Source organism: Eschscholzia californica, unplaced genomic scaffold (assembly GCF_041429995.1).
Source record: "Eschscholzia californica isolate CP2 unplaced genomic scaffold, dmEscCali1.0.p SCAF_1, whole genome shotgun sequence".
Classification (NCBI taxonomy): Eukaryota; Viridiplantae; Streptophyta; class Magnoliopsida; order Ranunculales; family Papaveraceae; genus Eschscholzia; species Eschscholzia californica.
In genome coordinates this window covers 17,069,071-17,085,050 of record NW_028238198.1, presented here as the reverse complement: position 1 = coordinate 17,085,050, position 15,980 = coordinate 17,069,071, and the positions used below count along the sequence as shown (strand labels likewise).

At 36.5% G+C, this 15,980-nt stretch overlaps 1 protein-coding gene and 1 pseudogene across 2 annotated transcripts; one reads left to right on the top strand and one right to left on the bottom strand.

Annotated features, from left to right (window-relative positions):
• Positions 1 to 393: 393 nt before the first annotated feature.
• LOC147564668 (polyadenylation and cleavage factor homolog 4-like) lies at positions 394 to 5,859 on the top strand. The gene is made up of 6 exons (XM_086648761.1): positions 394 to 1,565; positions 2,539 to 2,640; positions 2,719 to 2,979; positions 3,095 to 3,448; positions 3,656 to 5,299; positions 5,405 to 5,859. Exons 1-6 carry the CDS (start codon positions 1,122 to 1,124, stop codon positions 5,435 to 5,437), a joined length of 2,838 nt encoding a protein of 945 aa, XP_086504887.1. The 5' UTR covers positions 394 to 1,121; the 3' UTR covers positions 5,438 to 5,859.
• Positions 5,860 to 10,467: 4,608 nt separating this feature from the next.
• On the bottom strand, positions 10,468 to 12,370 carry LOC147564667 (arogenate dehydratase 3 pseudogene; annotated as a pseudogene). Its single transcript, XR_015227877.1, has one exon. The product of XR_015227877.1 is annotated as an arogenate dehydratase 3 pseudogene (transcript).
• Between the last annotated feature and the right edge of the window lie 3,610 nt (positions 12,371 to 15,980).

Sequence of the window (15,980 nt, the reverse complement as noted above, 5' to 3'; positions counted from 1 at the left end):
GCTTGTCAAATGTGAGCGCGAGATGTAGAAAACTTTCCACAGAGAAGTGTCACTGTATCAAAAAGGTGTTTTCATCCATATAGTAACTGACAAAAGTTCCCATAGAGTTCAGGCAAATAGACGTGAACTGTTGCGAAAAGCGTGTAATAAAACGTTACAAGAATACAAGTGAAGCTGTGGACACTAAATTGTCGTCAATAGTTTTGCCAAAATTGTGGGCAGAAAGCATAAGCATGAAGACATACTAGTCATTGAGAAAAAATGCACAACAAAATGTTGCCCAAGGGATCGCATAAAATTGTTGTGAATGGTGTTGTCAAAAGTGTTTTTTGTTTTTAGTAAAATCATGAAATCGATCACATTATTACATGGTATGAGAATTCTTATTCCTCTGAAAACTACATGAGAGTTATAACGTAAAGTCCTACACAGAACCTTCGAATGTAAAGTGTCTCCTCAAGAAAAAAGAATTAAACGAGATACAGACTTAAAGAAAAGACCCTAAAGGTCGAAAAAAAAAGATTCACAAGATCGAGAATGAAAAGACCCTAAAGGCCGGTGTTGTCAAAAGTGTTGTCACAAAGCTTAGCCCAGAATACATACGGGTCAATGGGTCGCTAAGAAAAATTTGCAGTGTATCGTGGCAAAAGGTCGTGTTAGACTGTTACGAAAAATACACGCAAAACCGTCGCGGGTAGTTCAATTTTCCTAGAACGCCCTCAGAATACTATTCTAAGGGCGCCTTCTTCCCTGGTTACTTATTGCCTCGTGATCTTCTCCTATTCCAAGATCGCATGGACACCGAGCCGCTCTCTCTCTCTCTAGATTTCTCTCTTTCGCTCTCTCCAAATCCAATTAGCAGAGAGTTCTTCTCTCTTACTGAATACTCACTCCTGTTTGAAACCCCCGCAAAAGCAATCTCTTTTATCGAAACAACTAAGTTTATTACTAAAGAAGTGATATTTAGCGATTATTCCTTTGTTCTTCTCTTTTCTAGGGTTTTTGATTCTCGCTCTATTTTACTTTAGGTTTTTTTTTTTACAATTTTGAATTTTGTAACGTATAAATTAAAATTAGGGTTAGTTCTTCATTCTTCCTTTTTTTTCTGTTTTGGGATTAGAATGGAAATGGAGAGTTCTCGTAGATCCATAGCTAGATCAAAAGAACCTGGTTTAAAAAAACCTAAATTGATTGATGAATTAGAACGAGATCGGAGTTCAAACGGACTTAATGATCATCGTGTTCGATCTTTTCCTCAGCGAGTTTCTGCTGTTGCTACACCTCCATCATCTACTCCCCCTCTTCTTTCTAGGGTTAGAGCTAACGAAAGGGATAAAGAAGCTGAAAAGAACGATTCTTCTCATGGAAATGGCAACATCCGTCACCAACAACAACAGCAGCTGCTTCAACATAGTAGTCAAGAAATCGTTAGTGAGTATAAAACTGCTTTGGGAGAGTTAATCTTGAATTCGAAGCCGATTATCACTAACTTGACTATAATCGCCGGTGAGAATCTTCAAGCAGCTAAATGGATTGCTGCCATTATTTGTGCAAATATCCTTGAGGTGAATTCGGTTTACGACATTTCTCTTTCTTACTACTACTGTATAAATTGTATTCTCTTTTAGGTGACAGCATTTTTTTTTCCTGTGTTTATTCAAGTTTCCAAGTTGTAATTGAAAAGAGGGAAGAAGATAAGAAAATAAAAGAAGCATCTTTTTTTCGGTTTTGGATGTCTTGAATCAAGCTTCATATTTTCTTGAAGTAATTTTTGTTTGTTGGTTCTAATTTGAACTTTTTATTGGCTAACCAACAGTAATCCTAAGTAGTTGATCTACCTAAAATGAGAACGATCGGATTTTATGGTGAAATGCTTTGTTTTTATAAGTTCCAGTTCAACACAAGTAACATCAACTGTAAAGTATAAACGGGGTAAACCTTGGGGTTTGGCTCAAGTCCTAGCCATGTTAGAAAATATGACTTCCCCTTTCTCTTAAAATTTGTTCTTTTTAGTTCGATCATTATGAGTTGAATTGCAGTCCAAGGTCTTGGGGAATCATCATAGAGGTTTTGTTGTCTTTGCGGAGAGATATTCAAGAGACTCTGTTACTATGAGCCAGATGGGTTACTATACCTTCCCCTTTCCATGGTTCTTGTAGCTTTATGCTTGTAGTATAAGATACTAAAATTTTGCTTGCTGGCTTGCTCGCTCGCTTGCTCAAGTTCCATTCTCATGGTTGTTGTAGTTTTAACTTAGGCTTGTATCATCAATGTCTTTTGACTCGGCATTGTTCCATTTCTTAACGTCTTCAGTAGCATTTGCAAGTAATCATCCAAAATAAATAGTATTTGTACCTCTTATCAGTTTTAGTTATGGAGAGTTTCAAATAATTCTTCTGTGAAGAAGCACCGCAACTCTTAGAACATCCGATAGAAACGCTAACTTCTTTCTTCTGCAATGGACCTCCAGTCGTTTTTATTTGAATCTTAGTTTGCCCATAGAAATTCATGTGTTTTTAATTGTGAATTGTTTTTCAGGTTCCAAGTGATCGAAAGCTGCCATCTCTTTATCTTTTGGATAGTATCGTAAAGAATATTGGGAAAGATTATGTCAGATATTTCGCAGCCAAACTGCCTGAGGTTTGGTTTCTTTGGTCAAGTATAACCGTTATGACAGATAAATTGGTATTACATATATTAATTAGAATTATTTTACAGGTATTCATCAAAACATATAGACAGGTTGACTCTTCGATGCGTAACAGTATGCAACATCTCTTTGCGACATGGAAAAAGGTATTCCCTCCTGCCGCTCTTCAGATGATTGAGAAGGAGCTTGGTTTTTCACCTGCTATTAGCGTTCCATCTTCTGGAGCCCCAACATCTAAACCTGAGTCTAAATCACAACCCGTATCACATGCCATTCATGTAAATCCCAAGTATTTAGAGGCAAGGCAGCGGAATCAACAGTCAGGCAGGGTAAGTTCCTGCTACAGAAAACTATCAAAATTGGATAACCTCTTATTTAGATTTTCTCAAATACTTGTTTTCCTTGCTTTTCTCTCACTGCCTATTTGTGATTTCAATTATGCAGGAAATGAGTAATCCTGTTCATAAGGAATATGGTGGTTCTGGTCGTTTGAGGAACTCTGATGCAGAGTTTGGAAGAGCTGATGAAATGGTTATAGAACGAGATGCACCTGTTAGTCAAAGGAATAATCATAGTAGAGAGCATGGATTTGGAGAGCACCAAATGCCCAAAACTTTACAACCCGTTGCTCATCTACAACCAACACAGAGTAAAAGCAACGGAGGGGCGCCTAGGGATTGGAAATATATTGAGGAAGAGGAGTACACGTGGGATGAGATGAACTCCAAGGTGGATGATCATGGAGTACCTGATAGTTCAAGGAAAGATGGCTGGGCTCCTGATAATGCTAGAACGCTGGTAAGTGTTTATACAAAAAATTTAATTCTTGAATGAAGTAGTTCTGGAAATGGGAGAAATCCTAAAAGGCTTACACTTGGGTAGTGTCTCACTTATGACTCATCTATTGGGTTTGCAAGCAAGGTTGTTTACTCCTTCATCCATTTTTTATTTAATATACATGAAAATTCTGGCTTTTCTCACTTTCCTTTTTTTGGGGGTATGCAGGTATTGGAGGGCAAACTCTCTCACCTTCATGGTGAACATAATATTGGATCAAGAAGGAAAAGAGAAACTGCGACTGATTCATTATTCATGGAACATAAAAGGCAAGCTGGGTCTCTGCAAGACCCTCGCAGAGTAAATGGCTTTGGCCAGAAGGCGGTATCTGCAAGTCCCTCGGTACCTTCAGTTGGTGCAGCATCTACCTTTGTGTCGTTGGAGAATGCAGTATCAGGATTTGTTGGGTTTCTTGAACAGCACAAACATCTGCCTCGGCAACCTCCATCACCATCTGGGCAGTCATCCTTGCACCAGCATCCATACTTAACTTCTTTACCTTCGGTACTTAATCAACCACAAAATATGCACAATTCATCTCCTCCAATCCCCTTTCCTCAGGTGAACAAGCATAGTCCCTTTCCGCAGACGTTGCATCGAGAGCTAACAGGGTCTGAAACATCTGGTGGTCAAACCCAGAAGCTATTGCCTCGTACTTCAGTTTTTGGAACTCATGGTGGAACAAGACCTTCTTCTTTGGCCCATTCAAATAATACTTCTGGAGATGCAGGAAAGTTGACAGGAGGTTTGTTGGCTGCAAAATTGAAGAGCAGGGTACTCGACAAACCAGTATCTGTTCAGGGGTCTAATACAATCACACATCTACCTCTTCCAAGTGATCCTCCTACCCTATCTACATCCATAGTCCCACCAGTTTCTACAGTAGATATTGTTTCTCATGGTAGCATAGTGTCTCCATCTCTCACCACAAACCCTAACTTACCTCCTCCACTGCCATTTGGCCCTCCGCCTGCTTCTTCCATTGTTGACAGTACACCAACAGAAACATCAAAGCCGGCTCCTGCTGTTCCAAATCCACTTTCAAGTCTTTTAAATACCTTAGTCGGGAAAGGGTTGATATCAGCTCCAGCCAAAGAGTCTGCTGCCGAGGTGCCAAGTCAGCTTCAGAATCAGAGCTCTGACATCGTTACCGTTGATTCTGTGCGAGTTTCATCTGGCCTTTTGTCTAACATCCCGTCGTCATCCTCAGGCAAGGAATTGACTTCTGGATCTGCAGCTAAGAGCATCACTACCTTGTCTACAGCGAAGGTGGCGAAGATTAAGGACCTCATAGGTTTTGAGTTTAAGCCAGAAATTCTTCGAGAATTACATCCGTCAGTTATAAATGACCTTTTTGATGACCTTCCTCATACTTGCAGCATATGTGGTCTTCGGCTTAAACTTCAAGAACAACTTGAAAAGCACTTGGAGTGGCACACCTCAAAGATGCATGAACCTATCAGTCATAAAAATGTTTCTAGTAGGTGGTATATGAGTTCGTATGAGTGGGTCTCAGGAATGCCAGGACCGACGGCTGAACCCAAGTCAGTGAAGACAATGGAGTGTAGTCACCCCGCTGTCCCAGCAGATGAAAATCAGAGTATATGCTTGTTATGTGGAGACCTTTTTGAAGATTTTTACAGTTTTGAAAAAGATACGTGGATGTTCAAAGGAGCAGTATATATGCGAATTCCCTCTTCTAAAGCTATAGTAATTACCCATGAAAGTTCTGCTGAGGGTCCAATTGTGCACGCGAGCTGCTTAACTCCATCTTCAGTTTATGATTTGGGACTAGCCAAGAATACTGAACTGGTAAGAAACTTGTGGATTGGTGGCAGAGTTAGAAAATGCTTAAACTTAAACATGCTATCTAAATGAAGTTCATCTGGGTTCTTTCTTTTTCTTCTTTTTTTGCAGGATCAGACAGGGTTACCCGCAAACGCATTGTAACGGAAGCAAGTACGGCTAAAAGTCGATTGTCATTCTGCTCGCTCGTACCATATAATGGTGCATATCAAGATGGTATTCTTGGGTTTTGCCTGAAGATGGAGCTGGTGGTAACTGAGCCTTTCTGTTGATTCTGATTTCAGCTTTTCACATCCGGAAGAAGCAGATGCTTATCCATGTAAACATTAGATCTTCACCTATAATCTTTACTCATCGGTTTGAAAAAAAAAATTATGACTTTTTTGTTCAGTGATTCGGACTTGGACATCAGAAAAAACAATAAAGACAGCGCCTCTGAAGTCCCACCCTAGACGAACCTTGGGTATATATAATATCTTGAATAGGAAAGCATACCATTGTATTACATTAAAAAGAAAGTTGTTATGTTGTGTTAATTACCATTAATTTGAACAGGATTTACTATCTTTCTTTTTTCTTCCCCATCTGCATCATTTTTGGTTTCTTTGCTGACGTAAGAAGGTTTTGATAATAGTTCAAGATGTATTAATAGAATCGGCAAGATGCATAATAGAATTGGCAAGATGGGTCGTGATAGTTGGGGTGTACTGGTGTAGGTTAGGGTTTCAAAAGTGCCTGGAGAGAGAGAGATTAAACATGTATAAATGGGCGAGATGGGTGATAGTTCAAGTGGTCATTTACTCTGTTCTTGGTTTGTTTGTTTTTTTTGTAGTGCTATAACGACAAAATCTTTGACTTAATGAATCATTTTCACTAAAGACAGTTTTTTCATTTGTCAAAAATATTGTGTACACTTAGTATTTGCCTATTCTTTTCTTTTTGTTCTGTTGAATGGTAAATCGGCCTTTTCAACAAAAAAAAAAAAAAAAAAAGAATGGTAAATGGGTAATTAATGATAGACAATACAGGAGAAAAAAGGAAATCACATTGCCTATGGGTTATATAACCAGTGAGAGAGTACACAAGTAAAATTTCCACATTCAAAATGGGCTTTGTAAATCCAATAAATGGTGTTAAAAGGAAAAGATAAACCCTAAAATGCATTTTGGTGGTGGTGGTGGTGGTGGTGGTGGTGGTGGGTTGGGGTTAATAGGAATTTTTGTTAAAAAAAACAACAAAATATCAACATGGTTATAGTAAATAATAATCTAGGGTTCATGGTGTTGGGTGTAAATGTAATCCAAGTGAGCCTCTGATATCATCCTCCTCTTTAAACACTCTTCATCTCCATTGACACATTCTTTCCCACCCATCAACTGTAAATTTAAACAAAATTAATGATCAAAAGAATGAAGAGAATATTAAAATGAACTTAGAGACAGAGAGAGAGAGAGTCAGACCTTCCATGATTCTCCTTCTAACTCTGATAATACTGAACTATTTTGATCATGAGACCCATTAAGCTTCAGCTTCACTTCACCTGAAAACAAAGAAAGACAAAAGCTGATCATAAAGAAGGAATAAGACGAAGAAATAAACAAGTTACAAGAAGAAGAAATTGTTGTAACCTTGTTTAAGGAATAAGGGGCGACCTTCAGTAGTTGAAAAGAAACAATGTGAGAAAATTAAAAGGAGAAGAAGTCCATGAAAATGAAGGGTTTGCTTCATTTCTTCTTCTTCAATTTCTAATGAACAACTGATAGATAGATAGATAGATAGATAGATAGATAGATAATGTTTAAAGAACAAAACAAGAGAGAGAAAGGAAACAGAGTTAAAAAAAGTAGTCCTAGCTAGTGTTGAAGTGTGATGATCAGGGGAAGCTGTTTTTTATCTAATACAGATAAATACAAGTGTTGAAGCAGTAACAAGTTCAAATCTATGAAAACGCCAAACTTTCTGGTAGGACCACTTCACTTTGATTCTCCCCATGAATATGTTGTATCTGCACTCTATTTTATATACTGTATATATATAGAGAGAGAGAGAGAGGGTTTTAGTCTTTTAGAGGGTCGTCTGCTAGTTCAACCTGTGGCCAGCCAATCTTCTCAAAATGGGTCGTCTGTTGTATCAAAATGGGTTGGTTAAAATATGGACTCAAAGATTAGATTGCAAAGTTAAGTTGAGAGTTGTTTTTGCAGTAACTAAACACCCAGATCTAACGGCTTCGATCAAACTCAAACGAAACAATTCTAAGGGTCTCTTGTTTTTTTTTTATCTTCGGGACACTTTGGAGCATACGCTAGGATCCTATGGATCACGTTGTTCCTTGTCGTTTGCTTTTTGATCCAACAGTCAGAGATTATCCATCTTCCGAATACTTTCGGGATCACCTCTAGGTCCAACGAATCATGTTCATTATGCTAGTTTTCTGCATATCTATCTGTCCTAATTGCTTCTGCCACTTGCTCTGCCCAATAGCCAACAAATGCACCTTATTATTTTATACCTATTCAAAACCTATAAATAAGACCAAAATGAACTTCAAATCTTATTAGGTTTTCTCCTGTGCATTTAGCACTAAGAGTGATATAGTTTGTGTTCAAGGAATATCAACCTCTACGGAGAGGATCAAGAGCGTTCTAGTTTGTCTAGAATAGCACCTCAGTGGTAATGTTAGAAAGATTTCATTCAGTCTCTCATTCTTTTTCATAATATGATAAACATTCCATATGTTTCTGGAATATAAGCCTTAATTAAGAAGATAGAATCAAGAGTATCGAATGTCTAGGATACGGATTCAAGGGCATTCAAGTGTATCAAAAATCTAGAATCAAGAGCTTCTAGTATATCTAGAATCAAGAGTCTCTAGTATATCTAGAATCAACAGCATTCTATTGAATCTATAACTTGGAGTCCGGAGTATCCTATTTGGCCTATAAAACAAATCATAGTCAGGATTAATCTCGAAACAAAATTTGAAGTCAGGAGTTATGTAAAAATCAAATCAGAAGTTAAGAAAGTCAAGACAGAAGAAGTTTAAGAGTTCATATTGCTTACGAAAGTTCGACCGCTTTCAGAACTGTAAAGGAAGTAGTTGAATTCCGAGAGCATACCCCCAACCGTTGATATTGTTATGTGGGTGCAAAATGTTAAGGAAAAATAATCACTCACCTCCACTTAACCCACTTTAGGTATACCTCAGTTCTGCCTTATTGTTAGGTAGCAAATCTCTCCAAAAAGGATATTCTTGTCTGAGTACTATGAGAAACTCTATTTTCATTTGAAGAAATAGATAGGGTGACAACTCAACATATAACTAGAGCTAAGAACAAAAACTTGGTTTTCATTAATATTCAAGAAAGAGTATGAACTCGAATCAAACCATGGAAACAATACATACCACATATGTGTTGTGAACTCGAAACACTGGCCTTTAACGTCTAACCTCTATGATCCGACTGATTGATACCAGATGTATCAACAATCTAAATACTTGGAAAATTCTCATATATATGAAGAATTACCCAAATTGAAACCAATTCAATTACCACTAATTGTTATAGTCAAACCATATTAAAGAAACCAATTCATTACAAAATGGAAAGAGAAAATGTAGAAGTAATTAACTGTTAAAATTCCATGAAAGTGGAGACACAAATGGTTTCCAACACAGGATTTCATATCTATCTAATTTAAAAAGTACTGCACTTATATAATCAAACACCCAAACAAGGATTGGATTAATTATTAATGAAGATATTGTTTTATAGGAAAAAAGAATCAAGGTTTGATTAATAATGTTTTGTCCCCTTTCTTGATGCTTGAATTATAAGTTACTCTTGTTGCAAAAATGTGATCAATTTTTGGGGATCTGTTTATTTATTTAAAGACATTCATTCGTCCCACAAACTTTGTTATGAGAAACAAAATTCTTGAGAAGTGGGATTTAAATACATACAAAACTATGTCTGCCTATCCTAGACAGATCTCTATTAAAATGATTAGGGATTAAAGCTTAGTTAAGTAGCATTTCATCCATTTAGTTCCATGTTTATGTATGATCTAAGCTAGTCAATTTGTTTAGATCATGTTCCTTATCACTTTGGCTTTCTTTTTTCCTATCTTTCTTTTAGTACCTATTTACTAGACTATAATGTGATTATGATTGTTCCAACTTGTTTTGCTTAAAGGTGTCCCATTTAATTGTCTCATCTAAGTATAAAAAAAAGTTTAATAGAATATATAAAGTTTAAAAACTCCTTTATGTCCATTCTACATAACATTTTCATTAAACAATTGAAGTGATTGCAATAAGATGTATATTTCTGTCAGAATTGTGAAACAAATAAGCCCGTTGTATCATTTTTATTCCATAGTTTGTTAGTGGAGAAAGATTAGTGTTGTTCCAGCCCTCCACTAAAAAAAATGTATCTTCATTTTTGCTCGATTGAAGTAAATTTCTATGTGCAACTCTAAAGGATTATGCTGCTCGATAACCAAGTCTTAAATAAGTTAGTAAATTAAAATGGGTAGGAAGAAAACACAAAAAGCTGTGGAAGTAGAAGAAACTCGCTCTCCTTAAATAGAAGGAAGTATTAAGGGATCTCGTTTTTGTTAGAGGCGCCACTTTTCTTCGTGACCCTCCCCTACAATTACCTTGAAGAAGGTGTCCTTAATACTTCGAGGAGATGTAACACTGTCCTTAGATAAATTGAAGTTAAGAAGCCCATTAGTTGCATGGTTAGTGAGCGTTGATAATGATACTCAATACACAAGTTGGGTCTTGCTACTCCTCCCTTTCAATTGATACGGCAACTCACATCTCCTTCTCCATATATCTCCAAATGCTGAGGCTCATGTGACATGAGACTTAGGAAAACGTTAAGAGAACATTGTATCGAAGAAGATACAACTACATGACAATATCGTCTGCGTCCAAACATAACCCTAAATATGTACATTCTGTAATCCATTATGAGTACAACGTGATAATGGTTGTCGTAAGAATGTCCTTCAATAACCGACAGATGACAATGAAACAAATAATATCGTTAATAACTTAGAATAATGTTGAGATATATCAAAAACAAACAAAACAATATTAAATTTTATTGCATGCGATGAGCATACAATCAGATACAAAGGAGAACAAATAATATCATTAGCAATTCGGAAAGATAATCGGGCATAATCATATAACAATCTTGAACATACTTTTACTTATTGAACATACAAGAATCTTAATGCCACAAATCCACAACAATCAAAATTCAATGATACAAAATTTAACAAACTCTCTCTCTTCTCTTTCCTTTCTGATTCTCTTTCAACCACCAAGCAAACCAAACCCTCTCTTCTTACTCCCCTATCAAATTGCTTTTAGAAACCTAAACTTTCCATCCAACCAATCAATGGTGAAGTCTTCTTCACCCACATTTAATTCCCCACATTTATTCTTTCAGATACTAATTTCATTTCTTTAAGAAATTCAATGAATTATAACAAGTAAAAAAGGTGAACTACTTTCTTTCTTTTCTTCTTTTGCTGAATTTCGTTTTTTTGATCTCAAATATCTGAAATTGAAGGCGTAAATGGAGTCATGTCCATCGGGTAACTTCCTAAAACCCTAAGAAACGAAGTAAATTCTTGAACTTCAGAAAGAGCATTTTGAGCTTTTTGATCCGCCATTGAAGCTTCAAAATCAACATAAAACATATACTCAAAATGTTTTGCCGTTCCAACATTCGGGTCACCTACAACCCGAATCGGCCGATTCCTGTACGGTCTCGACTCAATTTTTGTCAAACTTATATTCCTAAATGCAAATGCTGATAATACTTTAAACAAAACTGACGTCCCTTTATCATGAGCAAAAACTATACTAGTTTTAAACGGCCGATCCGTTCTTGGAATAATCGGTTCACGAGCTAACATCACAAACCGAGTCACATTACTTAAATCGTCTTGAATTCCGTCGGCTAAAATCTGTAATCCGTAAAGCTCCGCCGCTCGTGAGCTAGCAATCGCCGCCGTGTCACGGAGGTTATTGACGGCGATGAAATTAGCAGCACCGGCTGTATCATCAACCGATTCACGAATAACATTCAAACCGAGTTTGGTAAGAGTTAACTCACATTGAGAAAGAGCTTGAGGATGACTTAAAACCCTAGTTAATTGAACTTTTCGAACACCAGGTAAAGCTAGAAGACAATGATGAACTGGTAATTGAACTTCACCAACAATATGAAGATGATGACGAAGAAGAAGATCATAATTTCGATGAATACTTCCTCCTAATGAATTTTCAACTGGTAAAACAGCTCGATCGGCTAACCAGAGTTCAACAGCTTGAAAAGCAACTTCAAATTGATCACAAGGAATCGCTTCACAGTTTGGATAAGCTTTACCGGCGGCGGCTTCACTATAAGCACCGGGAACACCTTGATAAGCAACACGAAGTTGAGATCCATGCATTGGAGCTGGAGATAGATCTGAGATTGATAATGGTTTACGAAGATGATTAAGAGGGACTAGATCTAGGGTTTTATGATGACCGTTAATGGGGATTATATCTGTGTTTTCTGTTTTCTCGGTGGATTGTTGGGAGACAACATTACTAGCTAAAATTGCACAAGAACTTTGCCAGTCAGATCGACTATGGCTAACTACGCCGGAATTAAGATTTCGAGAGTCACCGGCGTATATGGAGTTAATGAAACGGGTTGAGGAACGATGAGGATTGATTAATATGGTCCGGAGTAATAATGATGAAGTATCTGAAATTGGGGATTTTAGGGTTTTGGTTGGGGTTGATAGAGGGTGCATAATTGATTGGGCCATTCTTGTAGAATGTTAATCCAATAGAGGTAGAGCCTTTTAGGCTTGTGGTTCTGTCGAGAGTTCTCTAGCTGAGACTGAGAGAAGAGGAAAGGTGGATTGGGGTTTTATATTGGAGAATTTTTGGGAGAGTTGGTTGATTCTCAACCACACCAAGTCACCAACCCTCCCTCTCTCTCTCTCTCTCTCTCTCTCTCTCTCTCTCTCTAAAGAGAACCACCATGAGACGTATACCATTTCTCTAAAGAATTGGTACTCTATGGGATTAATGGTCCAACTACATCAAAGAAACATAAATTAATGGTAAAGTGTGTCAAAGATAATTGATAATGTAAATCATTGCTTTGAAACCAAGAGTCCAACCCGATTAAAAATATAAGAAAATCTAATGACAGGTTCTCGACAGAGAGAACGTCGTCTTAAAACAATATAATTCCATACTTTGCACATTGACCATTCAACCAAAAGATATTTATAGAATGATCTATTAGTTTTGTCTTTATAATAACAAGGTTTAATCATCTCTAATATCATTTACCGGAAGAGTTATTATGAATTTGAAATCTCCAAAGAAAAAATAATTATTTATTTTTTGAGTTTGAACATACATCATATTGTTTGCATGTTGTCTATCTGTAACTTCAATTAGTAGTAAAAGCAATATCTGTAAGCTCCTATTAATGTATCGTTTCATGACAACTTATTTTTAAATTTTGATTCGTTCTTGGGCTTTTATTATAAGCCCATTTGGGAAACAATCCAAGTGGTTATTGTCAAAAAGAGTAAGCTAAGGACATCCAATGCACAAAAGGGAGATAGTGCCATCTCAACACACATTTATTGTGTGTGTTATTTCTTTTTTGTATGGCACTTTATAACACTAAAGGGGTTGTTATTGATACTTGTCATGTCTTGGTCCATCAAGTGGACATGCCAACTAGTCACTTTACACCATCTTTGCTTTCTTGATGGTCCCTTGCCTCTTTTTGGATTTGGCTACTTATCATGGACTTTATCTTTTTCTTTAATATATTCTTAAGTTGGAAATAAACTTGTGCATCTTATTTTAGAGATTGGTTGTAATCTTTGTTTTAGTGGTTCTACAATTGGATTCAAATTAAAAAGACATAATATTATATGTTCATAAAGTTGCAATATACTTAAACACGGCCAAAACGTTTTAATATTCAGATATATTGATCAATACCGAAGAGTTTTGGTCAAGTGATCTTAACCAACCCGATTTGGAAGGATTATGAACATTATGATCTCCACATAACTTTTGAAATGTAGAAAAATCCATTGTCACAAAATAATTTGACTAAATAATGTGATCCAATTAGTAGCTTAACTTAACCAAACAATCCATTGATATTTTAGTTCTTAGCTTAGACCTAATTGTCTCTTTCTATAGTATAATAAATGAAAAAGAAATAGGTTTCATATGCGGCTCAAGTTTGTCCATCACTTTCACAATACGTGGACTAACATTTTCCTCATCTTCCCACCAACAACATATTGAACTTTTTACAAATAAAAATAAAATATTATAATTGCAGCCTTAGAATTACGTTTTCTAAGAGCATCTCCAATGGGACACTCTAATAAACACTCTAAAAATCTAATTGTCAAGTGTCAAATAAAGATTCTCTTTCCTAGTGTCAATATAGAGACACTCTACATTTGTTTGGTCTCCAATGGAGATCTCTAAAATCTCTTACTTAATACACATGTCCCTCTTCAATTCAATAGATAAAAAGTAGTTGAAAAGCAAAGTTTTCTATTGATTGAAATAATAAAGTAACACTTAGAGAGTCTCAAGTAGACACTCTCATTTTAGAGATTCTCTCTCTAGACACGCTATAATAAATGTGTCCAACTCATAATAGAGTGTGTAACAAAGTGTTCCATTGGAGATGATTTTTTAACAAAAACTCCAAAGAGTCATATGTGACACTCTAAGTGTTAGAGATTGAGTGTCCCATTGGAGATGCTCTAACTCCAGACCAAACTCAATTTGAATCTGCTTTAAATTGACACTAAGAAATTTCTATTCATTCTAACATTATATCGAGACCCACGTAAGTCATAACTATCTATGGGACCCACATAACTATCTATGGGAGTAAGTGATACATAAATACCACTTTCGTTTCACTTTTTTGTGAATGTGAATGTTATCATTCTTACCGAAAATCAAATCATTCTCAATTCGATAAACCTGTCATTCAGAAGTGTTATCTTTAACAATCTTGGATTCTCAGTGAAACAGGATTCAGAGTAAAGTGATTGATGATCTAACAAACAACATTGATGGGAAGAAGACCAGGAAGGAGGAGAAGGAAGTATAGGGCTTATAATGCACTTTACAGGAAAAAGCTGGTGAAAGTCGAAAGTACCACATCGATGTCCTATCAGAGATTAAAGATGTAAATATATAACGAAAAACTTATCTATTTCGCTAACTAAGAACTAAAGAATGAGCTTGCAGCCAAATATTCCTCCCAACACCCTTAGTATAAGGAGACAAGTTTAACACCAACTTAAAGTCCCTGCAATGAAAATCCTTCATTTTCGTTCTACTGTTCACAGGATTACCAAGCTCTTTAGAGAAACTAAAGGTAGACTTCACTCCATTTATCGGGTAAAGTCCCTGCAGCGAAAATCCTTCATTTATCCTGTCTTAGAAACGAGTAAGCAACTATTATCGGGAAGGAAGAAAGCCTTAGAAGGGAATAAGTTTGTGTATGAACTATGAACTGTGAAGCCACAACGAGAGTGATATCTTAGCGTAAGTCTAGTGTTAGAGACAGTGGCAACTTAACACCGGAAACTAGCATTTTGCATGAAAGAACGAAAGGTTGAGAATGAAAGTCACGGTCCTAATTTCTCGATATACACACGCGCTTTTAAAGTAGTTACTAAGATGTTATCATAATCAAAAGCCCTCAGAGTTAATTTCTTTGAGTTTCCACAACATAATAAAGGGTTGCTGTAAGTCAAACTCTTGTTAGATCAAGAGACCCTGATTACATTTATCGTATCCTATCTCTCTAACTATTTGAGTTTTTAGAGTCAAGTTGTTCACAACACTTCACAACTCTCATAATGTTGTTCTTCGAACTATTATAACATGATCTAGCACCCGTCTCTATATTATCTTAATTTAGGCACCACCCAGACCCATTGTCGTAGTTCCACATGGTACAAGGTCTTTCCTTGGCATGGGGCCTGCCCTAGACCACCACTAGCTTCTCGGCGTAACAAATCAAGGCGTCAAAGTGTCAAACCACCGAAAATGCCTAGCCGGACACGCAAGACAACTATTATCTATACCCAGAGTCAGGGATGTCTTCCTAAAGCAATGTGGGAGTGGGACTAAGTGCCTTTCCATTCTTACAAACTATAATAACAAAAGTCCTCAAATTTTACAATCATTCAAGTTTGATGATAAAAACTAGTTACAAGATCAGAATTTGGTACCAAAAAGATATGAGATTTCACAGACAATACAAATGAACACATTTACAAAGTGATCAAACAAGTATTGATCTATCAGATATTGGAAAAACAATATGCAAATTGTATAGAATAAGAATCAAATCAAAGAAGGGTAATGAGTATAAAAATAAGAAGAGCAGCTATAAATGAGTACTTGAGAGCAGCTACAAGGATTGCAATTGATATAAGAAGAAGTTGCCACAGAACTTGAACACTTGCCCAAGTTAGAAGCCCGGTTAATCCAACTGCTACGAAGTTTTCCGGATCTGGGGTGAGCACATTTTTCCATTTCAAGTTGAAGAATGCCCGTTTATCACTTTTGGGGGGGCTACCATTTTCTCTTCTC